The sequence below is a fragment of the Lates calcarifer genome, linkage group LG20 (genome assembly GCF_001640805.2).
Source record: "Lates calcarifer isolate ASB-BC8 linkage group LG20, TLL_Latcal_v3, whole genome shotgun sequence".
Lineage (NCBI taxonomy): Eukaryota > Metazoa > Chordata > Actinopteri > Centropomidae > Lates > Lates calcarifer.
Window position 1 is genome coordinate 14411020 of NC_066852.1, and position 17502 is coordinate 14428521.

General features: G+C 41.8%; 4 protein-coding genes across 8 annotated transcripts; all 4 read right to left on the reverse strand.

Moving 5' to 3' along the window:
* Nucleotides 1–221: 221 nt before the first annotated feature.
* dynll2b (dynein, light chain, LC8-type 2b) lies at nt 222–2197 on the reverse strand. The gene is made up of 3 exons (XM_018691667.2): nt 2048–2197; nt 1121–1265; nt 222–1029 (listed from the first exon to the last, which is right to left on the reverse strand). The coding sequence occupies exons 2-3, from the start codon at nt 1250–1252 to the stop codon at nt 892–894; spliced, it is 270 nt and encodes an 89-aa protein (XP_018547183.1). The 5' UTR covers nt 1253–1265; nt 2048–2197; the 3' UTR covers nt 222–891.
* Nucleotides 2198–2347: 150 nt separating this feature from the next.
* On the reverse strand, nt 2348–12316 carry LOC108893548 (serine/arginine-rich splicing factor 1). 5 transcript variants are annotated; one of them, XR_007815317.1, is made up of 6 exons: nt 11833–12275; nt 10422–10594; nt 10165–10337; nt 9167–9255; nt 8419–8815; nt 8222–8319 (listed from the first exon to the last, which is right to left on the reverse strand). XR_007815317.1 is itself a non-coding variant. In XM_051078836.1 (6 exons), the coding sequence occupies exons 1-5, from the start codon at nt 12024–12026 to the stop codon at nt 8659–8661; spliced, it is 786 nt and encodes a 261-aa protein (XP_050934793.1). In that variant the 5' UTR covers nt 12027–12278; the 3' UTR covers nt 8222–8525; nt 8634–8658. The 5 variants fall into 5 exon arrangements, 3 of the variants coding, with proteins under 3 accessions (XP_050934792.1, XP_050934793.1, XP_018547181.1); XM_051078836.1 differs by having other exon boundaries at nt 8222–8525; nt 8634–8815; nt 11833–12278; XM_051078835.1 differs by lacking the exons at nt 8222–8319; nt 8419–8815 and adding an exon at nt 2348–3846 and having other exon boundaries at nt 11833–12316.
* LOC108893547 (serine/arginine-rich splicing factor 1B) lies at nt 3703–7504 on the reverse strand. The gene is made up of 6 exons (XM_018691664.2): nt 7075–7504; nt 5782–5966; nt 5527–5699; nt 4819–5125; nt 4315–4411; nt 3703–3846 (listed from the first exon to the last, which is right to left on the reverse strand). The coding sequence occupies exons 1-4, from the start codon at nt 7266–7268 to the stop codon at nt 4925–4927; spliced, it is 753 nt and encodes a 250-aa protein (XP_018547180.1). The 5' UTR covers nt 7269–7504; the 3' UTR covers nt 3703–3846; nt 4315–4411; nt 4819–4924.
* Nucleotides 12317–12807: 491 nt separating the features above from the next.
* Nucleotides 12808–17338, reverse strand: pigs (phosphatidylinositol glycan anchor biosynthesis, class S). The gene is made up of 12 exons (XM_018691668.2): nt 17268–17338; nt 16412–16551; nt 16186–16297; nt 16007–16096; nt 15813–15904; nt 15341–15581; nt 15115–15257; nt 14912–15026; nt 14641–14786; nt 14370–14470; nt 14081–14291; nt 12808–13432 (listed from the first exon to the last, which is right to left on the reverse strand). The coding sequence occupies exons 1-12, from the start codon at nt 17284–17286 to the stop codon at nt 13154–13156; spliced, it is 1689 nt and encodes a 562-aa protein (XP_018547184.1). The 5' UTR covers nt 17287–17338; the 3' UTR covers nt 12808–13153.
* Between the last annotated feature and the right edge of the window lie 164 nt (nt 17339–17502).

A 17502-nucleotide genomic window follows, 5' to 3' on the forward strand; every position in this document is an offset into this window, starting at 1 on the left:
GTACAATATGTCCTTTAAAATGGAGACAAAAAATACTTTGATATAGTAGTGCTAATGTGGTTAACTTTAAAAGCACAAGCATGTAAAAATAGCTCAAGAAATTGTAGGTCGATTGTAGCCTCAAAGAACAAAAGTATGTATCATTTCACATTATGATTAGGAATATACTTGATTATAGTACATGCAAGTAAAGTAAATTTAAGGAATGTATACACACTGCACACATTTTGAACCCATTTACTGTCTGAAAGTTGTTTTGTGCTCAACATGTTGAAAATATCACAATACCAAAGTGCACACTAAATTACATTCCAGAGAAACAGCAGTGACATTGTAAATATTCACAGAAGAAGTGGAAACAGGAATGTTCAAGCATGTACAAAACCTTAAATCTCTTAGCATGTTAATATTCTTTATTAAGTGTGAGCAACAGTCTTGGCATTTTTATTCATTATCAGTTGACACTGAAAATTAAAGGCATTTCAACAAAAACTTTCTGTTGCTCATTTTAATTTCTTGAAAAATAAGTTATTATACAACATATTCATATGAAATAATGTACAATGTCTGCGCATCAATGCACAGCAGAAATAATATCCAGAAATTATGATTCATGGTGAGTCTGTCAGATGTGCAAATGTTGACTGAGTGCTGGCATGATAAGTAGTTTTACATTGACATTTTCTATGAACGGCACATCACCAGTCCAGGCATGACTAAAGCGCCATCCACCAATGGTGGTAGTGTTGTAGGCAGCAAACAATAATGGACTAAAACAAGCAGGAAAGCAGGAGGTAGGCATGTCTGCAGTAAGGTGTTAGCAAATGTACAGTGTGGCACAGAAGTATTAAGGGCTGAATTAAAAGTAGTTTAGAAGGGCATGTTTTGTTTTCAGCCTGACTTGAACAGTAGAATGGCCACTTGGCCCAGGTAGAAATAGATGAAATGCTTCGTCTCGTGTGTCACGTAGCTGCCAAAGTTCCTCCCAACAATGCAGTGCCATGTGGGATTGTACTTCTTGTCAAACTCCTGCACGGCAAGCAGTATTTAGAGGTCATAAAAACAGGTTATAATAAATGTTACATGTTTGCACTAATCATTTAATAATGATCTAATGTACCTTTTTGACATAAGCGGCGATATCCTTCTCAATGTTGTACTTCTCCATAGCCTGCATGGCACAGTCCACTGCATCCTGCTGCATCTCATCAGACATGTCTGCGTTCTTTATCACTGCTTTCTTGTCCGACATGATGGATTTTTAACTGCACAGGAGAGAACACATATTTAGTGACATTTTTTCCCCCCTGCACTTTGTTCCAGGTCGTGCAACCAGGTAGACTTGATGTTTCATTTTAATGGCATCACAATTTGCTTAGAAATAGAAACACTCAGCAGGTATAGTTATGAGTCTACTTATTTGAACCTTGAATTGAGGATTTACATGATTTACTGTTGAAAACTAAGTGAGACTGGCACTATATCCAATCCAGCTGACTGGACAGGAAGGCCTCATGATAACTTTGAAAAAAAAAAAAAACCTTGAGCCCACTCTGGTGCTCTGGATTTTACGTGCTGCAGTTTGACAACACACCTCCTTCTAATGTGGGTGTGGGAGACAGACACAGTGTGTCATGTCTTGGGGTTTCACAGTGACCGATAAAACAAGGGTGCTGACATGTCATATATAATTCAGCAACATTGTTGAAATGGTTGCACCTGCAGGGTGCAGCTGACAGCATTGTAACTTTGGTTTACTGCTGCTAGTAAAAATGGCAACTATTTATACACATATTCAACAAGTTACTCTTTCTACAAATCAACATTTCAGTAACCACCATCACTAACTCAAGTGGTGAGGTTTGCGAACAGTGAAAATAAAGTGGAACCGGTATTCACGGCTTCTTATGACAAATAGAAGCGGCTCAGGCGACATTAGCATGCAAGTAACGTAAGCCTCGGTGTTCACGCTCACCTGCTGACAGTGCACAGGTTACACTGACGATAAACAGCACTTCACATTATCAGACATGCAGTTAAGTCTTACCGTCTCTCTGCGAAGTTACGGCGTTTAAACGTGTGCGTTACGGGCAGCTGTACAGTTTTTCGTTAATTTAAGCACGGAAAGCGTGCGGCTCTGTCCCGCCCCCCGATGTCACATCCACTACCTGATTGGCTGGAGTGAAGCCTCCACCCCGGCGCCGTGGAGCTGACGGCGTTTTTCACTTGCGGGCAGTGCCTGCATCTTATTTCCACCCAGAATGCACCATTTTCACCCCGCCTCACCATCTGTGGGTGTCATCGATCCAGGTGATCGGGCTGATCGATAGGATCCATCCGCATAACTTAAAGAGCTTGCTAAACATTAAGGGCTAGATTACAGCCAAACAGAGGAGGAGGCAAGAGACGAAGTGAATCCGCAGCAGTGCTAGGAATAATGACCCCATGCTAGCTGTAAAAAAAAAAAAAAAGACTATGCCACAAAAAATGAACAGAGAAAAACATTTCAAATAATTTTCCCAAAAATGTTATTAAACAGTTTTCCCCCAATGGAGGCCAAATCCCATATCTGCTTGCTCACCCATTTTAGATTTAAAAAAATAATGTTAAGGCACAATTTTACAGCTCATCTCTGTCCAAAATGACCTTTTTCTGGAACTGAGTTTCCACATTTCTTCAATGCAGTATGATGACATAATGGACATCCAGCTCTGACTTCCTGCAGGCTTTGGCGAGGAAGATAACTTGGAAAAACCTGAGAAGGCAATCTCTCTCTCTGTACTGCTGAGACCAGTTTAATGACCCTGGGTTACAGACACCTCTGAAACAGTGGAAGAATAAAACATATTGTAGCTTTAATGAAAGCACCAGATTGAGGAAATTGCATGCAGAGTGTGATTAATTTGGCAGTCCCACTCTGCTCAAAAATGTATTTTGCTTATTATTACATTATGTAACTGTTTGAGCATCACTGTGATGATGTGTGTGATGGGAATTTGAGATTTCCTTGAGAGAAGTGAATAAACTGGTGAAACAAACTTGTCTTTTGCACATTTTTTTTGAAGAGTAGTAAGTGTTGCAGTGTCAGCTGAAAGGACAGAGCTCTTACACCTGAGGTGTATTCAATAGGTCTGACCTCGAGCATACAGAGTGATTCTTATTTCATAATAAAATGTTATTTGTGTCTGATGCTCATACAGGGCATCCTCACTCAATGGGCTGTATAATGTCTGATTTTTTATACTGCTAAAAAAACCAAAATAACATGAAACTATATATTACATTTTTATTGAAGAGAACAAAGCCTCAAGATGCTGATGATTATACTTATCAAAACTAGACTCATCTTCTGCGACTGAGCTAAGAGAAAAAAACACATTAAGGTCACATTCCCCTGTCGCCCCCACCATCCCTCCCTCCTCCACTGTTCATAGTTGTCCACTATTTACCACTCTCCTTATGTGCGTGGATCCATCCTGCACCTCCCAGCCCTCCTCCTGGATTTGATCCGAGCTTTGCTCCACTAAACAACAAACATTTTTATCAGAAAAACAATCACTCATCAGGATGGCATCTGTGATCGCATCTCTGAGGTCCCACACAAAAGGAAACTTTTTCTTTTGACTGTTTGAAGCCCAATTTAGTTTGAATATCTCACTACAACGTTTCCGGTTTTGATGGGGTTATGTGGACAGGGCCAGGGGTCGGGATCCTCTCCCGGTAAAAAAGCTCCCATGCTCCTGCTCCATGTATCCATCCTGAAGCCTAAATCCTAATCCTGATCTGATCCTGAATCCCGATCTGGCTCCAGCTCCGGAATGGGGAGACAATGAGCCCAGTCCAAACCTTCAGAATACCAGCAGAACCAAAGAGAAGGAGGCAAGTTAGAATCACACCTTCACAGATTACTGAAAAATGTCAATAAATGCATCTATGATGGACACCGTCTATGAACAAAAACACTATCAATTACTTTGGATACCACTGGACCTCCAAACTGAAGGTAGTGTACAGTATATGATAGCTATATACAGTGAAGTCATACTGTCCTGACCCAACACAGGATTTAAACTGCAGGACCAGTGTGAAAAACCACTGGACTTTAAGGGACAGAAGGAAAGTAACCGTGCTGGCACTTATAATATAATGGGAGCATGCACAAGTACAGCAACTATAGCATGACAAAACAAATTTTGTAATACAACCAGGAACACTGAGTGCTATTTTCAAGCATATATGCAGGGTAAAAAAAAAAAAAACTAAAGCCTTATTTTATGCAGATTTCAGAGTTGTGAGAGGCCACAGCCATCATACCATTGGTGCCATACTTGTCTCCTCCTCCTCCTGTTTATCCTAATATGAACTGTGTTTCCTTTTCCTCTGTTCCCATCCTATCCTGCTCCTCTGAACTCTACAGAGAAACACACGAAAGGGTCAAAGTACAAAAGTAAATGCAAGACTGAGAAAAATGTATAACGATACCATTCGAAAATGACATCTATAACATAACAAATGTCCTTCAATACATCCTAGAATCGGGGGGTGGGGGGGGGGTGGGGGGGCAGTACACAAAGGGGAGAGACAAAGTTAGAAGAAACAGGATGTTGATCATTTTAGGGTGAAAAGGAAACATGGAAAAAAAAATGGAGAGGGAGAATTTAAATAGAAGAAAGAGGGCAACGCACACAGACCAGGCTATTTCAGCCAATCTTAACAGGTCAAACAGGAGTCTGCCATAATGTAAAGTCAAAATAAAAACCACAACAGAAAACTGGGGAAACAGGAACACACACACAAGAGAAACAGCAAACAACTGACAGATTAAATGGTCCATGGAGGCTGTACAGGATTTGTTCTTCTCCACTCTGAGATGCATTGCTGGGTTGAGTTGGCTGGTGGTTTACGGTTTAAGGTCAGGTGCGCCTTAAGTGCGAGAACGCGAGCGGGAACGCCGGGGGGAGTAATGCGGAGACTCTCTGCTGCGACGCGGGGATTGTCTGCGTGAGCCACTGTTGCTCCGGCTTCGACTGCGACTGCGGCTGCGGCTGCGGCTGCAGCTGCGAGAGCGGCCGTAGCTGGGGCTGCGAGGACCATCCATCTTCACACGGATGTAGGCTGTCTCTCCCTGAACACACACAAATAAGCAGGAATGGGAAAAGAACTGCTTGCCCACAATTATTATGGTTTAAAAACAACATTAAAAAAACATGCTTTTCCTATTATGAAGTGTCTCCACGTAGAAAGGACATGACAGACATCAGCGTTGAGCTTCATCACTGTGACATACTATTAGATAGATATCAATCCCAAACCTTGCAGTCACAGGAGTGACAGGTTTGACAAAGCAGCAATATTCTTAGCATGCATATAAACGGACTTTTACTCACAGTCCAGTTGTCTTCACCCCAATACGCATTTTCCCAACTTAACCTGCTCCATGTTTCACTTCAAGATTTACCTTAAACAAACGGTCTCAATGCTGAAATCTAGTCCCAGAGCGATTCCTTGCTGTAACACTTTACGTACCTCATGAGAGCGGAACTTGGTGTTATCCAATTTACGGACAGCATAGGTCATGTCTTCTTTGCGCACAAACTCCACTACCCCGGTGCCATCACGGTACACATCAGCATAACATACATCACCTGCCTCTCTCATGTGATCCTTCAGGTCCTGCCAGCTTCCACTGGGGGGAAGACCTGACAGGGAAGAAAGGAAGGGGTGATAAGAATCTCAACAACTACTACATTCAATGTAATCCATTAGGGGTATGTCACCTACCTGAGACGATTACCCTGTACTCGGACCGTCTTGACGGGGGACCGTATCTTCCCCTTGCGGCTCCCAAAGCTCCTCCACCACCACCCCCTCTACCACCTCCTCGTCCGCTTCGGGGGAACTCAACGCGCAGACGGTAGCCATCGTAGTCATAACCGTCACGTCCATAAACGGCATCTTCAGCATCCCTGCAGAGTGACAATGACAGACTATCATTATCTGGTATCACCACATTTCCCACCATTATAGGGGTTTTAGGGTGCACTATGTGGTTCATATATTTTACACTTCAAGCTTGGACACTTGGTCACTCACACATTATTTGGCATACAGAGAACAGGACAGCTGTCTTGAGACATTCAAACCCATTCGGTCTCAGTGTCTCTGTCCATGGTGCTGAAAAACCCTAAGAAGTGGTTATCAAAGAAATGTGACAACACTAAGCTAGGATGAGTGGGACAATTTACGGTTGAACAATTGCATAAATACTTTATAAAGACTAAATTATACCTATTGTTGCTTTGGTTTCAAAATAGAGTTTATTTTAGTTTATTTGTTTGAGAGAATGAAATATAAATAAATAAGGCCCAACACTGATATCTGGTTGTTGTTGTTGTTACTTATTTATTTTACTTTTAATTCAAGGTTAGTGTAAAAGTGTATGACTGGCTATTGATACCAAAACCTGAGCGATGACAATGTGACAGCATGGCACAAATAATGCCATGACCACTTCAACCCTAATTAAAAGAAACTTATCAAGCATCAAATTGCATGTGGAATTGCATATTACTATAAAATTAACCATTGTAAAGATCCTAAATGCATTAGGACAAACATATAAAGAAACTCTAAATCAAGTTTTAATCCTAATTAGGCCCAGACAGTTGGGTTTGATTGGACTTGTGTAAATCCACATGCTGCATAAACTGGAAAAAATGAGAAAAAGAGAAAGCCAGATTTCTGACAAGTCAATTTAACTTAAGAGTTAACCTAAAAGGCATTGGCTAAAGTGCTACGTGCCATAAATTTGTATATATTAACTAATTAATTAGAAGAAAAATGTTCTCCAATCTCCATGTGGTGTCACAGAAATGTAGCCTACTCAAAAAAATAAAGTGAACAGCGTTTTGAACATACTGACGATTAACACTGAATAGACTGTTATAGATATGTAAAAGACAATATATGATACAACATATGGTTTCCAAGTTTGAAAAGTAATAGTGAAGTTCATGTGTGTCATTCAGCTCTGAAATAAGGGAGATGATGTTAAAATGTGGCACTGCAGCTCACCTCGGGTCCTCGAACTCCACGAAGGCGAATGGTGGTCCTCCTCTCCGGTTTTTCAAATCAATATCGCGAATGATTCCGTATTTGTAAAATACGTCCTCGACGTCTTTGGTGCGGATATCTGGGGGGAGGTTTCCCACGTATATCCGACAGTCGTTACTCCCTGCGGGTCCGCGAATGACACCTCCGCCGGACATGTTACCAGCGGCACAAAACAAAGGTGACAGCTAGCCAACTAAGCAGGCTAACGAAGCAGGCGAACAGCGGTTTGACCCTCAACAACAGAACGAAGAAATATATTTATGGTTGTGGACGAGTAACTAACTACAAGAGTAATGTTTACGGGAATGTTAGTAACGGAACTGTCAGTTAGCCCTGTAGTGGGCAAGCCCTCTTAACCAATAGCAGACAACATAGTTCACAACGTCATCACGTTGCGTACAATATCCTGCTGTAGCTACGTAAAACTGTGCTGTCTGGAAAATAGCTTGACAGGAGTTGTGGATCCCTTGCAGAGTCCTCTAAGATGACTTTTAGATGACTTTTTGTCTTTTTGTCGAATTGTATACATATAATTTGTTCGAAGATGATTCTGTGGCTTGAACATAACAAAAGAGAGGGAAAGAAGGGTAAAAAATCTCTTTATGATGATGGATTTTTGGATCTAAAAGAGTTCCTGCTACATGTAAAGAATGGTTACAAATGTCATAGCTAGTGGAATTCTGCACTTGATGAAATGCCACTTTAAATAGTTCCAGAAATTAGGATCTTTTGTTTTCTGAAATTAGAAGAGACATTAAGTCAGTAATGTACTAATAGACATGAGGATTTCACTGTTCCTCCACTGGGAATGGAGCTCAGATATTTCAAATATTATGCATCAAAAAGCTTATCTCCAAAGAGAAATACTATACAAAACTGCATTGTGTTGTTACATGGTCCCATTTATGCAACTTTAGACTCCTATTTCACTACTTTTCAGAGGCAAATATTGTACTTTTTGATGCTTTCAAGGTCAATAAACACAGAATACCCCAAAATGTTGTAAACACAACTGCATGTATTGCACTTGTGTACTGGTGTTGCAAGTTTTTAAGCACAACCCTTAATGGTATCAGAAATACATAGAAAGAAAAACACAAACATCTGCTACTGTTATTGACTGTTTTATTAAAAGAGAATAAAGCTTTGAGATACTGAGGATTATACTTCTAAATCAGAAATCATCCTCCTCTGGAAAAGACTGACCTAAGAAAAAGATACAAACCACATTAAGGTAACATTCCCTTGTCACCTCCCAGTCCTCCCTCTTCCCTCCCTCCTCCTTAATAGTTCCCCCCTATTTACCACTCTCCTTACGCGTGTAGATCCATCCTGCACCTCCCAGCCCTCCTCCTGGTTTTGATCCAAGCTTTGCTCTTCTTATATATAATAAAAAACAAAAAAACAAAAATCTGAAAAATAAATCATGGTGCCATCAGTAACTGTGTCTCTGAGGTCCCACAGAAATTGGAAAAAGAAATTTGGATTATCTGAAGCCCAATTTAGTTTGAATATCTCACTACAACGTTTCCGGTTTTGATGGGGTTATGTGGACAGGGCCAGGGGTCGGGATCCTCTCCCGGTAAAAATGCTCCCATGATCCTGCTCCATGTATCCATCCTGAAGCCTAAATCCTAATCCTGATCTGATCCTGAATCCTGATCCGGCTCCGGAATGGGGAGACAATGAGCCCAGTCCAAACCTTCAGAATACCAGCAGAACCAAAGAGAAGGAGGCAAGTTAGAATCACACCTTCATAGATTATTAAAAAAAAAAAAAAAGAAAAGAAATGCATCTATGAGGGAGTTTACGCTGAGAAAAACAAGGGACACCGTCTATGATCAATCCCAAAAAACTAAGATTTACTTTGGAAGCTAAAATGAGCAAAAGCAAAAAACACAAGCTTTGGGCCTCCAAATACAAAGTGGTACACAACTTCTTAGTACTGAAACTATTCAACAACATCTATTGTCATATGTATGTATAAAGAAAAAAAAAAGCTGAACAGGCTTATAAAGCAGATTTCACAGTTGACAAGGCACAGCCATCATACCATTGGTGCCATATTTGACTCCTCCTCCTCCTGTTTATCCTAATATGAACTGTTTCCTCTGTTCCCATCCTATCCTGTTCCTCTGAACTCTACAGAGAGACACACAAGAAGGTCAAAGGACAGTAGTATATGCTTAGAAGAAGTAACATCTTTACAAATGAAGCCAAAAAAAATAATAAAGCATACGAGACAATCAGCAGAAGAAAAGTGTAGAGAAAAGGGATGGTTAGCAGAAACACAATGTGAGAGTGAAACGGGGCCATGTACACAGAGTGTACATCGAGGTCTGCAAAAATGAAAACTGAAAAAGTAAACTGCAACAAAAAAATGGGGCAAAAAAGAACACACAACATGGCATTATGAATGGGCAACACATGAGATGATCCGTGGACAGCACACAGGATGCGTTAAGCGATGTGAAGATCTCCTCTCCGGCTGTGAGATGCATGACTGCTTTTGATTAAGCTTGGGCGAATCTAGGTGCGGGAGCGGGAGCGGGAACGCCGGGGCGAGTAACGCGGTGATCCTCTGCTGCGACGGGGGGAGTAGCTGCGGGAGCCGCTCTTGCTCCGGCTGCGGCTGCGGCTGCGAGAGCGAGAGCGGCCGTAGCTGGGGCTGCGAGGACCGTCCATCTTCACGCGGATGTAGGCTGTCTCTCCCTGAAAAAACACACATAACTGAGTGTTCACTCCCACATGTGAGTTGCTACATGAGACTCACGGAAACAGAGGAGAGAAAGTCAGCCAGTGACTGAAGATTATTCTTAACATGCCACCACCATTGTCATCATTACTCCACGAATGACATGTATAGCCAAATTTATGATGCAAAGCAACATTACCTCACCATTCAAACTTAACATTGGCCGTATTTACTGCTCTGTTATTTTCACTCTCACTCCGGCTTTCTTCAATTTGAGAGAATGTTTAAAAAATTCCAAATATAGTCCCAGAGCCATTCCTCATGAAGTTAGCCTGAGGCTGTAGCCCTTTACGTACCTCATGAGAGCGGAACTTGGTGTTATCCAGTTTACGGACAGCATAGGTCATGTCTTCTTTGCGCACAAACTCCACTACCCCGGTGCCATCACGGTACACATCAGCGTAACATACATCACCTGCCTCTCGCATGTGATCCTTCAGGTCCTGCCAGCTTCCACTGGGGGGAAGACCTGACAGGAGAAAGCAGCGTAAGACTTAGGCAGTCATCTCTCTACAATTCTGTAAAGGCATAAAGACAGGAACAGGATACCCACCTGACACAACAACCCTGTACTCTGAGCGTCGGGACGGGGGACCATACCTTCCCCTTGGGGGTCCCATTGCTCCACTGCTGCCACCTCCCCTTCCACTTCTTGGAAACTCAACGCGCAGGCGGTATCCATCGTAGTCATAACCATCACGCCCGTAAACAGCATCCTCTGCATCCCTATAGGATCCAACAGCTATTATTATCTAACTTAAATCAGAGAAATAAAATCACCCAACCTAACTAATCTAGGAACCCTGTTATCTTTTAAGATTGGATTATTCGCCTACACCGATGAAACCTGGGAGAAAAAGGTGTCTTGCAGGCAGGAAAAACAAAAAACCTACTTGCTAAAGTGACTGATCTGAAGAATGATTTATGCTGGTTTAGTTATAGAGAAGAATGGAACTGAGCTACAGAAAGCAGAGAAGTGAGAGCATTTAATATGATCAATATGTGCACAGGCAGTTAAAAGGCTTGGACTGGCAGCTATTCTAGACTGGGAGGCGTTTCAAGCTTGGCACTGAGGAATGTTTGCAACTTCAAGCTCGACACACACAGCAAACCAAAGCAACTGCAAGTCAGTGCCTTTGCGTATTAATCGTGCCATCAAGAACCTGTATTAGTGCAAATGTTGAGCATAATAATCACTTTTGTGAATATGGACGCATTTTGGAAGCCTTCTCCACTGTTTTAATGTAGATCCGTAGATTTATAAATTAAACCATTCCTTGATAAAATTGTACAATACCTATTTAATGCATGTCACACTGAAAACTAAATAAAACTAAGCCTGTTCAGGATTTTGATTGACTAAGAAATTTATAGTGAATTAGTTGTTTTAATATTCTAGTTTTTGCATGTAGAATTGTTGTGTTGTTATTTATGTTGTTTATTTCCCTTTAACATAACTAGAGGAGTTAAAGTGTACAATCTGACAGAAAAAGTAAGTTTGTTACGTTCAGTGGTAAAGTTATGTTATTTGGTCTGCGACTAATCGATTAAGTCAGTTCTCTCCTCTGTGACAAAAAAACATCATCACAATTTTCTACAGTCATGTTATTATATGATATATATTTTCAAATTAACATCATGAAAGACAAGGAAAAGCAGCACATTTTCATATGAGGCTAGAACCATAGTTTCTGGCATTTTTGCTTGAAAATTAACTTCAACTATAATCAATCAATTATCGAAGTATCTGTCAATTAATATTCAACCACCACCGGGACCATTAGATTGAATAAACACCTCTCTAAAACAGAACATTACGACCTTCATTAAAGTAGGATTCAATGCAGGTTATTTAATATGCTTTGCATATTTTAAATGGGTGTGTGCCTCTATCTTTTGTAACCAGCTTTGATAGAAACTAAATAGGAGATAACGTTGAGACGTGGCGGAGAGGTGCAGCTCACCTCGGGTCCTCGAACTGCACGAAGGCAAACGGCGGTCCTCCTCTCCGGTTTTTCAGGTCAATATCACGAATGGATCCATATTTGTAAAACAAGTCTTCAACATCTTTGGAGCGGATATCAGGGGGGAGGTTTCCCACGTATATCCGACAGTCGTTACTCCCTGCGGGTCCGCGAATGATACCTCCACCGGACATGATAGCACAAAAACAAAACTGGCTAACAGGTCTCCTCCTCACGAATAAACGATAAAAAATGGCGCTCAGGTTGTAAGCAGTGTATTAGAAGGATGCCTTAAATATTTAATTACAGCTACGTCTTACTTAAAGCTGAAATTCTTCCCGTTAGATGTCAAAACAATCAGATGAACAACAGCTAAAAGTTGGAATCCGGAGCTCAGAGCCTTCCACTAACAACGCTTTCTTCTTCGCGGCTGTAAAAGAGCTTAACAGCCCATTTTAAAGGTGCCCACACCGCCACCTGCTGGAGCATCAGATTACATCCCACAGGATACGTGTATTGCATGTTGAACCTCGAGGGTGATTTTTTTTTACTTGGGAAACAGCAGTTGACTAAACAATTTCAGCTCACGGTCTATTTAGAAGCTGTTCTGTAGCTTTAGATCACATCAAACCACAATTCTACTCAATAAAGTTCATTTGCTTTTGAAAATTATGTGGAAAAACTGAGCCATCAAATAAAAATTCTGTCACAAAAAAGAGAGGAAAAGTCTTAATAGAGCTTAAAGATTTGTAAATCACATTTTTAACATAGCTGAAAAAAACCCACTGAATTGCTTGAGCCAAACAACATCACAGACTATGACAGTGAGATGTAAGTGGACCTTGTGGAAATATCATTTTGTCAAAAGTCGAAAGTCTTTGAACAAAGGTCTCTTGCAAATTTATGTAATGTTTATATAAAATCTGGTATTCTTATTTTCTTGCAATCTAAAGAGAAAGCAAAAAGCAACAAAAATGAGTTACAACTTGGTCTTTATTTGTTAATAACTTAATAGAAAACGGAATTCAAATATAAAATTTTTACACATTTACAACAATTCAAGCTTTCACCAGTACAGTGTCTGACAGCCACGGTGTTCTTTCATTAAAATCTTATAATAAACACCATCCCTCACATGAAACAATAAAAATCATACAAGACCGACGTGTAAACCCCTCACTTCAGTGCTGCAAATGACCCTTTCTTCATGCTACCTTTATACTTAAATGTCAAGGCCACTCAAAAACAGTTTGTTCATAATGTGTTGATTTTTTTGGTTCAGATGTCATGTCTATCACATCCTCTGCTTCTTGAGTGTTTCTCAGTCCTTCTTGGCTTGTTTCTCTCTGCGTTTCTGTCTCGCCTCGGACACTATTTTGAGCAGTGAGAGCAGAATAGGCACACACATGGGCAGGAAGAGTGGTATGTAGATGGCAAACTTCTGGTCATCGGGGAAGTAGAGGAGGTGGAGGAGGGAAGGATCGAAGAATGCTCTCTCTGATGCCAAGATGGCCTCTTTACTGTACTGCAGAGCGAAGCCGAGGTTTCCGGCCTCCAGCTCAGCCACAGCCAGCTGCAGGGACGTGACGGCACTGGACACCTGAGAGACACAACAACAACAGTCACAGGTTAGACACAACTGATGCAACAGATAGCAGTGAGCAGTATCTTTTTATTTCACAATTTACTCTGTGAAATTTGTACAGTAATCATCATTCTTTTCACAGACAATGGTCAAAACACTATTGTGAAAATCAGACTGAATTGCCATTTTGCTTCACTACATTCATTCTGCCTGACATTGTGTTCATATTAGCATATTTACAGAGGGGAGACAGCATATTCCACGTTTTTCCTCTTGACGTCCTTAACAGTTAGGATGGAAGCTGCGGTAGCAGTTTCTCAGAGCAGTCAACTTAATGTTTATCACACTGATCAAAGAAATATGTGGGGAATTTGTAGCGCCTACCATGAACTACAACGTCCCTCTAAAACAAGCCATAATATGCCGAAAAAATTTCAGAGCAATTCTTACCATTTAATGCCTTTTGTAGTCATTTTGTTGCTATTTTCCATGTTAGCTAAGTGTGTAACTAGAATGAGGTGGCAAAAGAATTACAAGTAGACAGAAATATGTGGACAGGGTTGCCCATGATCCTGATATGATAATGATATGTCTTTTGCTCACATTCACACAAGCTGCCAACACAGAAACAGACATATTAAGGCAGCTGCGTGCTCATCTTACCTGCTGAGCAATGTTGTCATTGATAACGATGTTGCCTATCTGGTCCAGCAACTGTGCCAGCGAGGTGATGGTGGTGGTTGCCGTTGCGACATTTTCCACACTCCGACTCCACATGAGGCGGTCCAGCTCCCAGTCGGCCAGTCCTGCGCTGCCGCACGCCGCCACCTGGAAGCCAGGGGGAGGGGTAGACGACTGCACGCCCAGCAGCAGTCTGACAGGAGATAGTGCAGCAAAGTTACCTTGTGTGTACAGGAAAACAAATACCTGCGGACTGCAGGCATCCACTTACCGAAGCTGTGCGAGGAAGACTCCCATAACTTTAGCCATGTTGATGTTGATGTCAACAGGGAACACAGCATCCAATCCATAGAAAGCATTTACGTTATAAACCTGTAAGAACACAGATAAATACATTTTTGTTTAATTAAAACCTAACACAACATATAACACACATATAGCTACTAAATTATTATTCCTACCACAGGCACTTGACAATGAGCTATAACCTGTCATACTATTTAGACTACAGTCACCCAATGTTGCTTTTTAGATTATCTCACCATGATTCCACCCCAACGAGGAGAGTGAAACGCATTAGAAGGCACTTCCTGTTTCTTGCGGTCATTGATGTAAAGGGGTGAGTGGTGAGCATCCGGGACGTACAGGAGAAAATTCAACACTGGGTTGGAAGATGCAGCATTAGAACCTGGAAATCAAATACAAAAAAATGTTTTAAATATATATATATATACACACACACTAAAATAAACTAAATTATGTCTCTGTTTTTAGCAAACACTCGAAAAACATTCAGTGCGTGTTCTCTTTTACCGAGTCTAGCCTCCACAGGGTTGATAACATGAGCGAGGCTGTCAGCGTTGAGTGTGTAGGCGCTGCGGCTGCTGTCAAAGCGAGGGTTGACACCAAGCACAGCATAGTACAACGTCTGGAAGGAGAATGCGCACATTAACATACAGTTGCTGAGTGTCTTGTCGTCGTGATGCTGCACATTCACACACTTGCACACGCAGTACCTGAGAGTCAATGCTAAAGTTGGCTACAGGGGCTAGTTTTGTAAGCAGAGGTTGGATGTAGGTCTGCACGGCACCCTCTATGTCCCAGTGTAGCCGGTGGGACTTTGGGTCTGGGTTCAACAGGCTGAACGTTATCTCATAACCTGAAGAGAAGAATAAGCAGAGTGCGTAAGGAAAGTGTCCACAGGGCTGAGTCGATACTGACTCTGCTGAGACAAACACCAACCCGGGCTGGATTTAAAGGCTCTCATGCTGTCGGCGATGCTCCCCTTGTTGCCGGGGCTGACACGGACTCTGTCGCTGAGCGCAGCAGTGATGTCGGTGTTGCTGAAAGACATCACCTGCAGCACCTGCTTCATCCGAGGCTCCATGTGAGCCAGGAGCTGCTCTAGTGTCCTGCCCACTCTCATCGGGGAACCGATGCGCAGTAAGGCTGTCCGTCGCTGACCGATATACACGTCCACATCCTGAGAAGTGTGAAGGTACAGGTCGGTAAGTGCTGTGTGATTTATATTCATCTTTTTGCTACTTGACCCCACAGATTTATGACCTTATCTCACAAAAGCTAATTTAGCCATTCATCATATCATAAAACTACACACAGAATTTAAGCCCTTCAACATATAAACACATACACCTTAATGAAAAACAAAGGAAACAGGAGAGGAGAAACAATAGGATGGAAAAAGGGCTTTAACCTGACGCAGCAGGGATGATGACTCTGGGATCACATACACAACCAAAGAACCACATGGACTCTCGCTGAGTGTGTGCAGAGACAGATCAGCTTCTACAGAGGGAAAGCAAGAGAGACATTACCACTTGTGGTCTCACTGAGATGACAAAATGTTTGCATCTGAGGAGCTGATTTAACAGGCAAGCAGCATCTTACCTGCAGCAGTGGGCTGGTTCAGGGCGTCCTCCTCCATGATTGTGGCTGTACGGTACCTCGTCTCATACCTGTACCTCAGAGCTGTGTCCTCTGGAAACAATTCATTCGACACCAAAATGATCTTGCAGTCTTCAAATTATATATTGATAGAAAGATCACAGACAGCATTGATAAATTACCATCTACTCTGTGTTCCTCATCCTGTGTCTGCGTTAGTGGGACTTTCTTCTGTTGTTCTGGAGTCAAGGTACCACGTGCAAACACAACCTCCACGTCAGCACTTAACTGTAGCTGCAAAATAAAAAATAATTAAGAGGGAGACAATTTAAAAGGTGCACATTTGTTACACATGGAGGATGACAGGCCATAAGATGGGGGATTAATTAATGTAAAGAACAAACAAACCTGCAGCTTAGCCAACTCGTTTATCTGACTGACAGGCAACCATGCGCGGTATGTTTCAGTTGTTCGCCACCACAGAGGGACTCCCACGATGATGACCACTGCTGCTATCGCCAGAGCAGCAAGCTGGCCTCGTCTGCGCTCTGAGAGACACGCAAAGACAGATGAGCCTATAAGCATTTGTGTTGTTGCTTGCATGTGTAATAATGTCAACAGGGCTGTAACTACTCATTTTCATTAGCAGTTATTATGAATTTTCTTGATTAATTGTTAAAAACTTCCCAGACCCCAGAATGGACCCAACATGCCTTGTGTCAACAGATTAGCAAAGTGACAGTCTGTACCATCACATCAATACTGATAGCACAATGATATTTTACGTACAGGGGATTTTATCCAAATCGTTTGCCCTCCATTACACTTCACCTACATCAGTCTGCTTATTCCATATGACTGCGCTAGATGCTGAATTTATAAAGGTACGTGTCAGATCTACTTTATACTTTACTCAAGTATTAAGCGAACATATAACGTCTTATACAGAAAACATGAATTGGTCAACATACAGGAAATAACTAGGACCTAATAATGTGTTTCACTAATCAATCATTCAAAAAATCTAGGTTTGCTTGCTTTTTGTGGTGACAGAGAAAGCATCACAGCTGCAACTGCTGGTGCGGCTAGTTAGCAGTTAGCTTCATGGGGTTACACGCAGAAAACAGCCACCCGCTTCATACTAGGTCCGCTATGACTGTTATACATGTTAAATGTGCTCCAACAAACTGCCAAGAACTGGGCTAAATTGTGCCTTTTTGTACGAATGAAACAATTTACAGAGTTCAGCTGCGAATTGACTCACCTACTTCCGTGGTAGCCATGTCTGTCAATGATCGGCGTTAGGTGCGTTTGTTAATGCAGCGCCCACAGCCGTAAGTCACATGACCCACGTTAAGAAAAAAAACCAGGTGATTAGTGTGGCTGTGAAAACAACATTAAGACGTCACCCAGATACACAGTTACAGTTTGAACAATTTAAACCAACTATTACAATATGCACCTCTCTGCCAGCCCTAAACCCGAGAAGGCGAGAGGGT